Source organism: Vanellus vanellus, assembly GCF_965231255.1.
Source record: "Vanellus vanellus genome assembly, chromosome: 5".
NCBI classification, from domain to species: Eukaryota; Metazoa; Chordata; class Aves; order Charadriiformes; family Charadriidae; genus Vanellus; species Vanellus vanellus.
The window spans coordinates 71,477,846-71,490,764 of NC_138910.1; the positions used below are offsets into that span (position 1 = coordinate 71,477,846).

Sequence of the window (12,919 nt, forward strand, 5' to 3'; positions counted from 1 at the left end):
CGCCCTCCCCTCCTTCCCTTTACCCCCCCGCCCCCGCCAAGTCTCGCGCCTCTTCCCCGCCGCGAGGCCGGTGCTCTCGCGATAGGCAGCGGCCGGCGGGCGGGCTGGGCGGGCACGCGCCGGGGGGGGGGGGGGGGTCAAGGGGGGCGGCGCCGCGGCAGCCGCTGCGCCCGCGCTCCCTGACAGGCGGGTGGCGGGAGCGGCGGCGGCGGCGGCGGCGGGCGGGTATGTCCCTCCGCCCCGCGCGCAGGTGGTGGCGGCGACGGTGGCGGCGGCGCCGCCACGGCTCTCCGTGACTCCCGCCGGCCATGGCCGGCTGCGCGCCGCGGGGGCCCGAGTCGTGCCGCAGCCGCCGCTGAGGAGAAGCCGCCGCGATGAGGAAGGGCCGATCCCGGGGGGACAAAGCGGCGGCGGCGCCGCCGCCACGGAGGGAGCCCGGGCGGGCGGTGGCCGCCAGCGCGGCGGAGCGGAGAGCCACCCTACTGGGGGGCGGCGGCGGCAGGAAGGAGCCGGAGGACGCCAGGGCCGCGGGGGCGCTGGAGAGGGTAAAGCCGGGGCGTGGGGCCGGGGAATGAAGGGGGGTCCGCCGGATCGGTGGCGGCTGTTGGCATGGAGACGCGCTTCCCGCGTGGCGGGGGCCTGCGGCGGGCGGGGGCGCCCGGCGGTGCCGCCCTCCGCGCCCGAGCGGGCTGCGGCTGCCGCAGGGGTGCGCCGGACCCGGGCGGGGGCTGCCCGGGGCTCCGGCGGGGGGGGGGGTTGGAGGCCGAGAGCCGGGGAGAGGTGAGGGGCTGCGCTCGGCGGGAGGGGTCGGCCCCGGGGCGGGGGGACGGCATCCTCCGAGCATCCTCCCCTGTTCCGACCGCTTCCTCAGGTAGATGCCCCCAGACGAGGACAGGGAAGATGCGGTGGTGTGTCGGTGTTGAACGGCGTGGCGTTGGGGGAGTCGCCGAGGTGCCAGAAGTCCTGCCTGTATGCCGATGGAGAAGGGAAGGGGGGATGCGGCGAAATCTAGCTTGTGTTATGTGCTTGCTGGTATTAATAATTACAGAATGCTCCTTGCTAGTAACCTTCTGTAGGTCACTCCTAATCGTGACGTTAATTATGATGCATTTTCCAGCGTTTTTTAGGTCTTAATTCTTAACACTCGAAGTGGTTTATTTAGGAAACATAGCTTTGCAGATATTTGAAAACGCATAGGCTTGTTAAAAGTGAGAGTGCGTGACTACAGTGTGTCTACTTTTATGTCTTTAACCCCCACAAAAAAAGGCTCTACTGATTGCTGCTTAGGGTTACAGGGATGATAGACACAAGACATCTTAAACTTTGTTTCAATGTGTTTTGATATTCCTAGTTTTACACAGAGAAAAATGGTAGGTGAGACTGAGCAGTTTAAAAATGCAGATGGCAACTAATGCTGCTTTTTTTTTTTTTGGGGAGAGAAGGAGAAAGTACCACAAGTATCTCTCCCTGGATGCAGTAATTTATTACTTTGATTTGCCATTTTTAGGAGCAATGTGAAAATCTAGGTTCTTTGACTTTTCTTGTCAAAAAGGCGTCTTAAATTTACATCATTGTTGCAGATGCACAGGTTTACTCCTTTTTTTTTTTAAATAATTTCTTAGCTTTTTCTAGGAAAGTTGCATTACATTGCATTCAATTATAGGAGACTTGTCTTTTGTCTTTGACTAGTGGATATCTCAGACTGGGCCCTGGAAGAAGAGACCTCTATTTTTTTTATTTTATTTTATTTTATTTTCTAGTGCCTTGTTAAGCCAGGTGGATAAGAGGTGCTGCTGCTTTTGATGCTTATCACTTCCTGAAACAATTAAAGAACATGAATATCGTTATTCAGGAAAAAAAAATAATGTAAAAACAGAAGAGGTGACTTAGTTTCTTCCCAACTGTCGATTAAAATAATGGTTGGTAGAGCTATCAAATGCAAGAGCAAGGTGTTTGTTGTACTGTTTTGACATATTATGTATGATATTGACATGGAAGTTAGAGGGAATTATTTCTATTCTTGGTAGTTGTGAACTAAACTTTTTACAAATCATGCATACAGTACACATTGCATACCATATAATGTATTGAACACTCAGGAAGCTTCACTAAGACAACATTAACATTGCAAAACAGGAAAGGCTGCAAATTCAGAAATGCCAGTTTTTGAGATGCATAAGGCTTTTTAATGGGAGATGCTGCCAGTTTGGTTTTAGCTCGGATGCTCTAAGACTTGAAGTGACTTGCAGGAACAGACCTTTGTGTGCTGGCAAGTATTCGGTGTGACGGAGTCTTTGAGGAGTTTTGCAGCTAAAGTTAAAAAAGCTTCTACTCAACATGTGGGAGATGCCCCCCAGACTTCAGAGGAGAACGCCTCATCCCCTCTCCCCTTTTGTCTTCCATTTGAAGTGGTGGAAGTTTTGTAAATGTGGTAAGCAACTGGAAATAAATAGGTATGTTGGGCAAATTTAATAAACAGGACAAATAAGTCTACTCCCAGCATTTCAGTCTTTAATATCAATAACTCAGTATTTTTTTAAACATTGGGAGTTGGTAGCGTGGGTGTGGTGGAAAGGGCCTTCTGAGATGCAAAAGACAGCGTGATACTCCATTTCCATTGGTGTAGCTTGACAAATATTTCCTTTGGGGCCACTTCTGATTTAAGTAGCCCTGTTGTTTCCAAGCCTGTAATATGCCCTCAGCTGTACCAATGCAACAGTGTGCACAGCTGCAGGGAACCTTTCCGAATTAAATTCAGATTTCACAGTTTGTTTGCCATACATTTGCACAAGTTTGTGGTTGGGGGGGGAGACTAAGCTACCTTAATGTTGGAAAAAGTACTTAACAAACTGTGACCATAGTAGTTAATCACTGTACTGACCTTTAGGCCTTTGAAAATCCGATCCTTTAGTGTGCTGTGCTTATAGTTCTGACATGTACATACGATTAATGTTTTCACTTTTTTATGAGTTACGTAAGAACATAAAAATGCCTGTACTTGGTCACATTAGAGATCCCTCTAGCCCAGTATCCTGCCTCTCTGAGCTGCCAAAAGCAGATGCTTGGAGAAGAGTATAGTGTATATTGAGGAAATACCTCTCCCAGCCTCCAGTAATTTGTGGCTCGCAGGTTTCCGGAACTAGAGGTGATATTTGGTTTTAGTGCCCCCGGTGGGTTTTTTCTTCTATGAATTTGTCCAATCAGTCTTTGAAGCCATGTATGCTTGTAGCATCCACAACATCCTGTGGCTGAGTGTTGTAAGGCTTAAACACATCTTGTGTGGAAAAAACACTTCTTTTTGTTTGTTTTTAAACTTTCTACCTGCTTGTTTCATGCCCTGTTTGTTAATTCTTGTATTGGAAGAGGCAGTGAAAAAGAAAATCCATGTTATTCTGTGTGGCTTATGAGTTGGTAACTTTTTATTTCATTTACCATTCCTGGCTTGTGACTTTTCCAGAGGCATTTTGGAAAGAAGTGACTCTATCCTTTTCATTGTCCTTGCTGTTTTCTTTGCACCTTTTGCAGGTGTGTTCCTGATTGGAGATAGTGATGCAGGATCAGAGAAACAGGGTTGGGGAACAATAACTATGACTGGCTACAATATTTGAGCATATAACACCTTGTAAACTTATATAGCATATTAGGTTTTATTCTTCTACTTGCTTTTTCTTAACGGTCTTTAAGCATTGAATTGACACTTCTGTGGAACTGTCTATTTTAATTCCACAATCACTTTTTTAATTGGTAGTAGCTAGTTCAGAATTCATCATTGTGTATATAAATATAGGATTTTTTTTTTTACGCTATGCATTACTTTATATTTATCTACATTTAATCTTATCTGCTATTTTACAGCCCACTTAAACAGTATCATTAAGGTCGTCTTCAGATCTTTGGCCATCCCATTTGCAAACTTGAATAACTTTAGGTATTGTCAGCAAACTCTGTCACGGAAGTGTTAAGCTTCTTTGCTAGATTTTGCTTTAAAACATCGAAGATGTTGATCCCAGGATAGATCCTCGTAAGACTCTACTGCTGATACTTCTTTTTTGGGAAAAAGGCCAATTGCTCCAATTTCTTATTTCCTATTTGTTAATTAGTCATTAATTCATAGTTGAATTGTCCTTCTTGTCCTGTGACAGTTTAGTTTCATTGAGTGAGGGTACCTTTGTCAAACACAGCCCACTTGGATTTCCATGGAATATGCGCTTAATCGTCGAAAGTTTGCTGACGGCATTGAAGGAGAAAAATGGAAAGTTGAGGTGAAAGTTATTGTTGCTTATGACTGTCAGTCACCCTCATCCAGAGACATAAGCATTAGATTGTTTCTCTATCATGCTTACATAATTAGTTTGAGACATTGTGATATCTATCGTAAAAGATCTCACATGAATCATAGCCAATATTTGTCAGAGGTGCTTTTTCTACTGCAGGGAGAAGTCAGAGGTCAAAGTTCTCATATAAAGGATTCTTCAATGTCTAGAAGATATGACTTAAAAGTGGTTATGGTATACAAGACCATGGCTGGTATGTAGAGGGTAGATAAAAAAACAGTCAGCTGACTGTTTTCTTTAGTATTAAGAGGTGGATCTTCACACAAAAAGTAATGCATGGATGATTTTTTTTTCTCCTTCCCCAGGGATATAACAGATGCAAAAAGCCTTCAGAGGAGGAGGGATCTAGTGAAGATTGTTAAATAGGCAGACTGCATCTACCTGAGGAAAACAGCTGAAATTAACTACCATCTAGGAGAACATTCAAACGGCCCAAATACATGATGCTTCCCTTTACTTGCCCGAAGGGAATGTCTTTGCTATTTTTATATTTTTTTTCCATGAAGAGTGGGTGTTAGCCCGTCCCTAACAAATCTAAATCCTGTCTTCCTCTGAAAGCAGGGGAGAATAAACAGATACGAGGATTGCCAAAGTATTATGGCAGGTCTAGGGGGGTGGAGATTGAGGGTCAAAAGAGTAAAAATAGAGGACACTGAGCACTGAGTATCCCTGAACAGCATTCTGTGCTCTAAAGGCATCCAGGGAATTAGTGAGTACTGTGCAGTGGTGCTTTGCTTGGAGATGCGACGGGGTGAGGGAAAGAAACAGACCCCATGCTTGTCAGCATTTTACACTCACTTCTGTCAAGCTTCCCTCTCCTCTTGCTATGGATGGCCAGGGTCCGGAAAGGATTTATGAGTAGATTCCATGACTTTGTGATTTTGTAGGATAATAGATGAAGAGGGCAGTGGTATCAGAATCTCAACAAACAATTCAAGGGACTGGCAGAGGAACTGCAAGTGGTATAGGGTGGGATTTTGAGATAGATGGACCTTTTGTCTTGTCGAAAGTTTAACTTGGATGCTGCTGACAAAGAGTTGGACTGAAATGTGTCTGAACCTGGAGGCCCCCCTGCTACATGTATGCTCGTTGTATGGGAGATGTTCAGCTCATGCCAACAGGCAAGCTGCAGACATAAATATTGAGCAAAACCTCCATAGTCCGGGTTAGTTTGGTTTTGGGGGAGCCCTTTCTATAGACAGTCAGTGCAGCAGACTTATCTCCAGCTGTAAATTTTGATGTGCCTGAAGAAGGAAGATTTTGTGTGTTCCCCAGGCAGTACATTTTGTCATTTTTGCATTGGGTAGAAAGTATTTCCTGAGCTTTGAACAAGGTAACTGACTTACAAGGAAATCATTTAACTATTGCAGTAATTTGGAACTGTAGTGCTACAAACTTTCTGATAATAGCAAAAGTATTCCTTTCTCTCCGCCTGTCTTTGAAACTTTGTAGTTCTATACCTCCCAAAGCCCAAAAGGATAACTGTGTTGTTATCCAGTGTGATTTCCCGACATGTGCAGGCTGTGGACCTTTCCTGAAAGATAAATTAAAACATCTTTCTTAGAAATTGATCTTATCTTAGCCTTAGATCATGGTGTGTCTGTCACCTCTTCTGGAAAGCTCTGCCAATGTTTAATTATTCCTGCAGTTAGGAAACTAAACCACATCTTATTTCAAGGCTTGTTTTGTCTAATGTCCAACTTTCAGCTGTGGAATATGCCTGCACTAGCACAGGCAGTACAACTTCTCTAGTATCTGATATCTTTTCCATATCTAAGTATTTGAAATGTAAAATCTTGCTTCAGTTGGAACAGAAGACACTGAGTTCTTTTGCTTCTCACACTTTGTGCTTTTCCCCTGATTGTTCTTGGGAATGTGTGCACCAAAAATGGGTAGTATTCTGGCAGCAGCCTGAAATAATGTGATCACAGACAAGGTTACTGCTCCACTACTGCTTGATACTTGTCTTTTTACAATTTCGGAGATTGCATTACCACAGCTGGGTGTGTCATATGAGAGAAAGTTTTGTAACATTAGGCTTATGTGGATATTTCTACTCCTTGTATTCAGGACATCATGCAAATTGGCCCAAGGCTACTTATAAATGTCAGGTTAGAAAGCTTATTCCCACTTTCATGTTGTCTTCGTATTGTGATTATTTTTGTTTGTTTGTTTTGAAGGAATGGCAAAGGATCTTTTGCACTGACTTCTCACCCTGTTCGTTTTTTTTGGAAAGCAGTCAGTGACCAGCAGAGAGAAATTGGCCAAACCCCAGAGTGCTAGTCAGATTTGTTTTGCCTCCACAGCTGCAAAGAAGCTGTTACCATGCTTTCCTTGCTGCGTGGCAATCCTGGAAATTGAAGAGATCGTTCTTTTTTCCTTAATCAGAACTTCTGTGCTTCAAATATAATAAGTGTTTTCTCTTTTTTTCTTTTCCCTCTAGGTGCCATCAGTGCTATTAAAGGCAGTAACTCTATTGTGATAAGCTCTGTTTGTAAACTGCATAACAGTTTGGTGTTATTTGGTTATTTCTACCATGAGTCTTCCCTTTTGTTTGATAGGTGAAGAAGCGAGCTTTTGGAGTTCAGTTGACACTTTGCTTCTGAACTTTCTCTACACCTCTGTCTCTCAGGCTGCTGATTAGAGCTCTCTTGCAGCTCCTGTTGTGTTCCTCCAGCCATGCACCCTACAATTAACAGCTCACAACACTCAAAGCTGTTTCTTCTAACTTCGTATCAAATCCTACATGCTGGGATAAAACTTAATCTGAAGAAGATGGAAATTTATTTCCGAAATTCAAGTAAATAAACAATCACATGGATGTATCGCTAGCAATGCAGAATGCATTTGTAATAAAGTGTAGTTTTTAATATTCACATTATAAATTCCATAAAAGTAAATATAGATTAAACATAGCCAAATATGTTCCATAAGCATCATTGCCCCTTCTTATCAAAGGAGAGATGAAGTGCTGCTGACTTCAGAAGATCAGGAACCATCAGTTTATGTGAATACTTCTAGCTACCTGTTTTGGGATATTGTTGCCGTTTAGGGCTGATTTTAGGGCAATTCTGTCCTCTGCCTGTTTCATTAAGGGATCTAAAGAAAGTTTTAAGACATTGGTAAAGAATCCTATATGATGAGCTGTGGATGTGACTTTACAAACAGTAACTGAGTTTTTAATGTTGACCTTAGACTTCCTTTTCCTGTCTCCCTTTCCTTGTTAGTGTCTAGCTCTTATTACAGGGAGACAGCAAAAAATAAGTGTGGGGTTTTTTTTATAAGAAGATGCCAAGTTCTAGCCTATAAAACTTCTAATATGGTGAACTAGAGTTCAGAGTGTATGGTTGGCTGGCAGGCATTCTTACTTATCCTCAGAGATTAATTTCTTAAGTTTATCCCCTTTTCTGTGGAGAAATAAAGATATTGAAGAAGCCAGAGCATAGCTATGGAAGAAGGAGCTGTTCCTTATGATGTGTATGGTTCAGTCTTTGTTTTCTTCTCTCCTTTTCCTGAGGAGGCAAGAAAAGAAGCCAGAAAGAACAAACCTGTCAATGTCCCGTAGGTATGTCTCACTGCCTTCCATAAGCTGATTCTTGTTGATGACAGAGCTACTCCTGCTTGACCTCATTAGCCATAGTTTTGCCTTTTTGTGTTGTGATTGGGCAGCACTGACAGCTACTGGCAACATATCACTCTGAGTTTACTTGTATGTTCATGCTAATGTTTACAAGTATGGGGAGGGGAAAAAGTGACTGAAGAAAAGTCATCTAACAGCAGGCAAAGGGAAATAGAGTCAAGTGATCAATTCTGCAATGTGCTTGTTAGATAATAAAACAATTGAGCCAAAAGATTCATCTAGAAGCAGGCAAAAGGGACGCAGAGTCAAGTGACCAATTCTGCCATGGGCTTGTTAGATAATGGCAAAATAGAGCCAAAGGGCATATTGCACTTCTTTGGCCTGATATAATAAAAACACCACCTCCATCAAAGTTGAATATTAATGGACAAACCTAATTTTTTAAAATCGATTTGTGTAAATCAATAAATAGGTAGGCATTGCATCAGCAGCTCAGATGATTCAGCTCTCCCGTGTGAGATTTCAATTTCCTGTCACAAGTGAAGAGTAAGAGTGAATATTGTGTATTAGCCACATGAATTTTGTATCTTGCATATTAGAATAACCAAGCAGGCAGTGGAGAGTACAGTGTTCACGTTGCTGATTATTTGCATCTGAGTTCAGCAGGGCACTGTATTTCTTTTTCAAGAAGGAGCCAAGAGAAGTCTATCAGAAGTGGCTGGATTTGGTGTGGGACTGCTTGTCTTTATAATCATAATCAATTATTAGCCTGAAGGGAAAAGCTGCTGCTACTTAGTATTTGTTACAGAGCACTTGAGGATAATGGTGGTATCCAAGGCTATAGGATTAGGCATCTACAAAACACTCAAAGACTGGATATATTCACGCCTGTGCTTTGGGAAACTGAATAATATCCATGTGTGTTGTGTTGGAGGAGTGGGTATGTGTTATTGACTTTACGCCTAGAAGTTGACTGACTTCTTGAGTGAGCTCATATGCCTTCTTGCAGCTCAAAGAATGTGAATGTTGTCCTGCCTGACAAAGGTGGTTCTTAGAGTCTCTAGAAGAGGCAATTCTTTATTTTTATTTTTATCTGATAGGTTGTGTATATTGCTTGAAGTCCATAAGCCAGCATAGCTTTGGCGCTTACAAGAAATGCAGTGGATTATCATGGATACTGTGGATATTACAGATTTGTTGCCTGAGATGCCTGTTGTCCTCCATAAGCCAACACAGCTTTGGCGCTTACAAAAGATCCAGCGGACTATCATGGATACTATAGATATTATAGATTTATTTGAAATGAAAGGGGTATTTACTCTTATTAAATTCTTATTTGTGGAACCCGAGTAGCTGAAGCTAAGAAAGCAGTGAAGACCACCAGGTTAGTGAACTGTTTGAGACGAAACAAAAAAGCTTTATCGCCTCTCAAGACCTTGTTCCTCAAGTACCACAGCAGCTAAATAGACAGGTTGTGTAGAGTCTTAACAATTTCATTTCCACATCAAATAATGGTATGCTGTGGTTAGTGTCTTTTTGTGGTGATGTAGTATTATTTGAAGCCTCATGAAAATGCTGCTCCTTGGAGGAAGAAGCTGTGTCCATGGTCACTCAAAAAACTTCTATCTTTTTTCAAGAAAGTAGCAAAATCTGTTTCGGGTGAGGAAAATGGACTCTCTTTTAATGTCTTGATAGATGTCACTCTTGGCTGTAGGAAGCTGATGTTCTGCGATATCTCACTATAGTAGAAAGACCTGAAGGCCGCCTTTGGTTTGTAATGAAGTAGCTCTGTTGTTACCTTTAAAACATACTTTAAAACATTTTTTTTTACTTTCTCTTTTTCTCAGCTGTGTTTTTTGTGATAGTGTATTATCTGTCTTACAGCTTAGGTCCCATGAACACCAAAACTAGTAATCTGTCAGATGTTATTTTCAAATGCTCTATTATAAATACACATTACAGTGTAGTGAGGGAAGAGGGTTCAAGACTGAAAACCTAGCGATAATAAAAAAAAAAATTATCTAGCTGTCTAGCTTGTCAGTTTTTTGCTATTTGCAATTGCTGTTGTATTAACAGAGGTCCATTATTTACATGGAAAATAGGATGATCTTGTTTCTTTACAGGAAAAAATCATGCCTTTGCTATTAGAAGTACATCATAATTATCTTCTCTTTTTGTTAAACACAGTAAACAATTTAACAATAAAATACTTCCTAAAGCCTTTTAGTTGGTCTGGATTTTCATGAATGTAAAAGCAAGACGATGCTCTAAAACATTCCACGTACCTGTTTAAATTTCCAGAAGCAGATAGCACTGTTAAGGTTGGACTGTGGGGAGTTTAAGAATTTTTTATTCAGTTTCAGAACATGTCTTCGTGAACCATCTATATATGAAGATTTTTCTCTAATGTTTTTTACTACATAGTGTGAAAAGTAATTCACAGTTTCAACAGTACAAAGCCAAATATCTACTTATTGAATGACACTTAGGTTTTTTTTTTGGCTTTTACTGTGTCATGCTAGTATTTCTGAAACTCTTGTTGTAGGTGTTTGGCGTCTCAGCTAATTCTGCTAATAGTAAAAATACTTAGCAATAGTTATAATAAGAAGCTGAATTTCAGTGCAGTTCTGGAATGTTGCTTCCATTTTCCGAACACTGTGCAAACATCCATCAATCCATTCAGGACAGATTTCCAGTAACACTTAAATGTGGAAAAGAAAGTACAGAATGGTTACAATGGTAAACAAATGCTGGCCCGCAGCACATAGAAAGCAGTTTTACTAAAGACTGAATGCGTATTGTTGGACCCAAACTTGAGACACTCTGTTGTCTTTTCTTAATCCAGCCAAACAAAAAGTAAGTGTAAGAGGTACATCCACTAAGGAGTGAGGGGAATTCCGTACTGTCTGTGGGATGAAAACTTGTGAAAACATTTTGTAGCTGCATTTCATGAAGCTTAAAGATTTTTGTGAAATGTAGTACTTGTCAAATTGACTAATTGATGCTCAAGCATGTTCTTCTTTTATCCTTCAAATGCACAGCTGTCATGCTTTGAGCTCAATAAGAATGTTTTTTTTTTTTTTTTACAGTAGTTTTCTAATATGCCTTCCTGGTACTATGTACACTAACTGACACTTGGTACTGCTGCTTATGCATGCTTTTTTTCATGACACAGAGTCCTTCATGCAGAAGGACTGCATGAATGCCTGATTTATACTCTACAAATGGTTTAAGCATGGTTCCATGTTTCCAGGAAGGCTGTCTCCCTGTGCCGGTTGATTTCCAGTTATCCCAGGTATTAAACTTGGCGTTTGCTTCTCTTTGTATTGAAGGGCATACAGCTTAGAATCATCAAATCACATTTCTCTGCACTCTTCCTGAAAATACAATTTGTTGTTACAAAGCAAGTACAGAAATTAGCAAAACTGCATAGATATTTTTGTCCTTTATGTGGCTTTCAGAGCTTTCTGAGGAAGCTTGTACAAGCTCCAAAGAATCCAACTTTACTAATGCAAGTAAGGTGTTAAACCCTTGGAAAAGCAAAGCTGGAAGAGTATGTAACGGAGACTTGTGGGCCCACTTAGAGAGAAAAATGCACTGACCGGCAGTGAAATAATTGAATGTCTTGCATTGTTTTTTTGATATTTGTTCTGTTAATCTCCTGTTAGATGCATGTGCTCTGTTCACTGAGGACTAGCTGACAGGGCTAGTGACAGTTCTTATGTTTGTATATCTTGCCATTTGAAATGGAGCGAAACCCCAGTTTTATTTTAAAGAAGCCATTGTAAGGCCCCAGAGCAAGGAAATGTCATCTCAAAACCAGTTTTATTAGTCACTAAAGTCACACCATTCAGTCTCTACTGTATTTACAAGCACTTTATTGTCATAAAAATCACATTTTAATATAGAGCCTTAGAAAAGACCTCTAGAAGAAAATTAAGTGGTCAGGAATGATATTAAGTGTTCTGGACAGCACCAGAAGATCAAAGTACAAATAAATTATGGTCACTGTTTTAGAGGAAGCTTATAAAGGAGTTGTATCGTTAATATAGTGACTGTAGGCATTTAGATGTTTAAACATTTAGACATAGATGGATGGAGTGACATACTACTAGCAAATACTTCTTTCTCTATTTTATTAAATGACTTAAATTGGACCTGTGCAGTGTGAAGATGGTGGCAAAAATACGTGACCCTGAAAGCTAAATTATGCATTCCATTAGTTATTTGCATGTTCTTTGACCTTTGCATTAATCCCTGTTTTTAGGACAGAGGAGAATCTGTTTACAGCATTGTTTTGCCGGTTTAGCAGACACTTTAGCAGAAGTGTCTGCTGACTGTAGTCTTTCAGTTTGAGCTTGAGGCTTGGGTGATGCTCGTACACCCAACAGTTGAGCATTTCTTCAAGGGAAGAAATACATGGCTTGTCCTTGAAAAAAATTAACTGTTGTTTCTTTGGGATGGAACTGTATTATGCTGCTTGGTGAGGAGAAGCTTTTGTGCCAGACTATAGAGACTCCATTTCTTTGTGCAGGCATTGGTAAGAATTGTGAATTAGTTTCACAGAATCACAGAATTATCAGAGTTGGAAGGGACCTCTAGAGATCATCTAGTCCAACTCCCCTGCTAGAGCAGGATTGCCTAGAGCACATTACTCAGGACTGCATCCAGGCGGGTCTTGAAAATCTCCAGGGAAGGGGACTCCACAACCTCCCTGGGCAGCCTGTGCCAGTGCTCTGTCACCCTCACCGTAAAGAAGTGTTTCCATGTATTTGAACGGAACTTCCTGTGTTCCAACTTGTGCCCATTGCCCCTCGTCCTGTCACTTGGAACCACTGAAAAGAGCCTGGCTCCATCCTCCTTCAACCCACCCTTTAGATACTTGTACGCCATAATAAGGTCTCTCCTCAGCCTTCTCTTCTCCAGGCTAAAGAGTCCTAGCTCTCTCAGCCTTTCCTCATAAGGCAGGTGCTCCAAGCCCTTAATCATCTTAGTTGCCCTTCGC

General features: G+C 41.7%; 1 protein-coding gene across 1 annotated transcript in view; it reads left to right on the forward strand.

Annotated features, from left to right (window-relative positions):
* The first annotated feature begins 272 nt into the window (after window positions 1–272).
* Window positions 273–12,919, forward strand: part of MAST2 (microtubule associated serine/threonine kinase 2) — a 201,414-nt gene continuing 188,767 nt past the window's right edge. Inside the window, exon 1 of the mRNA XM_082483172.1 lies at window positions 273–545. Coding sequence (XP_082339298.1) covers window positions 375–545 — 171 coding nt within the window. The 5' untranslated portion in view covers window positions 273–374. The remainder of the gene's footprint in view (window positions 546–12,919) is intronic.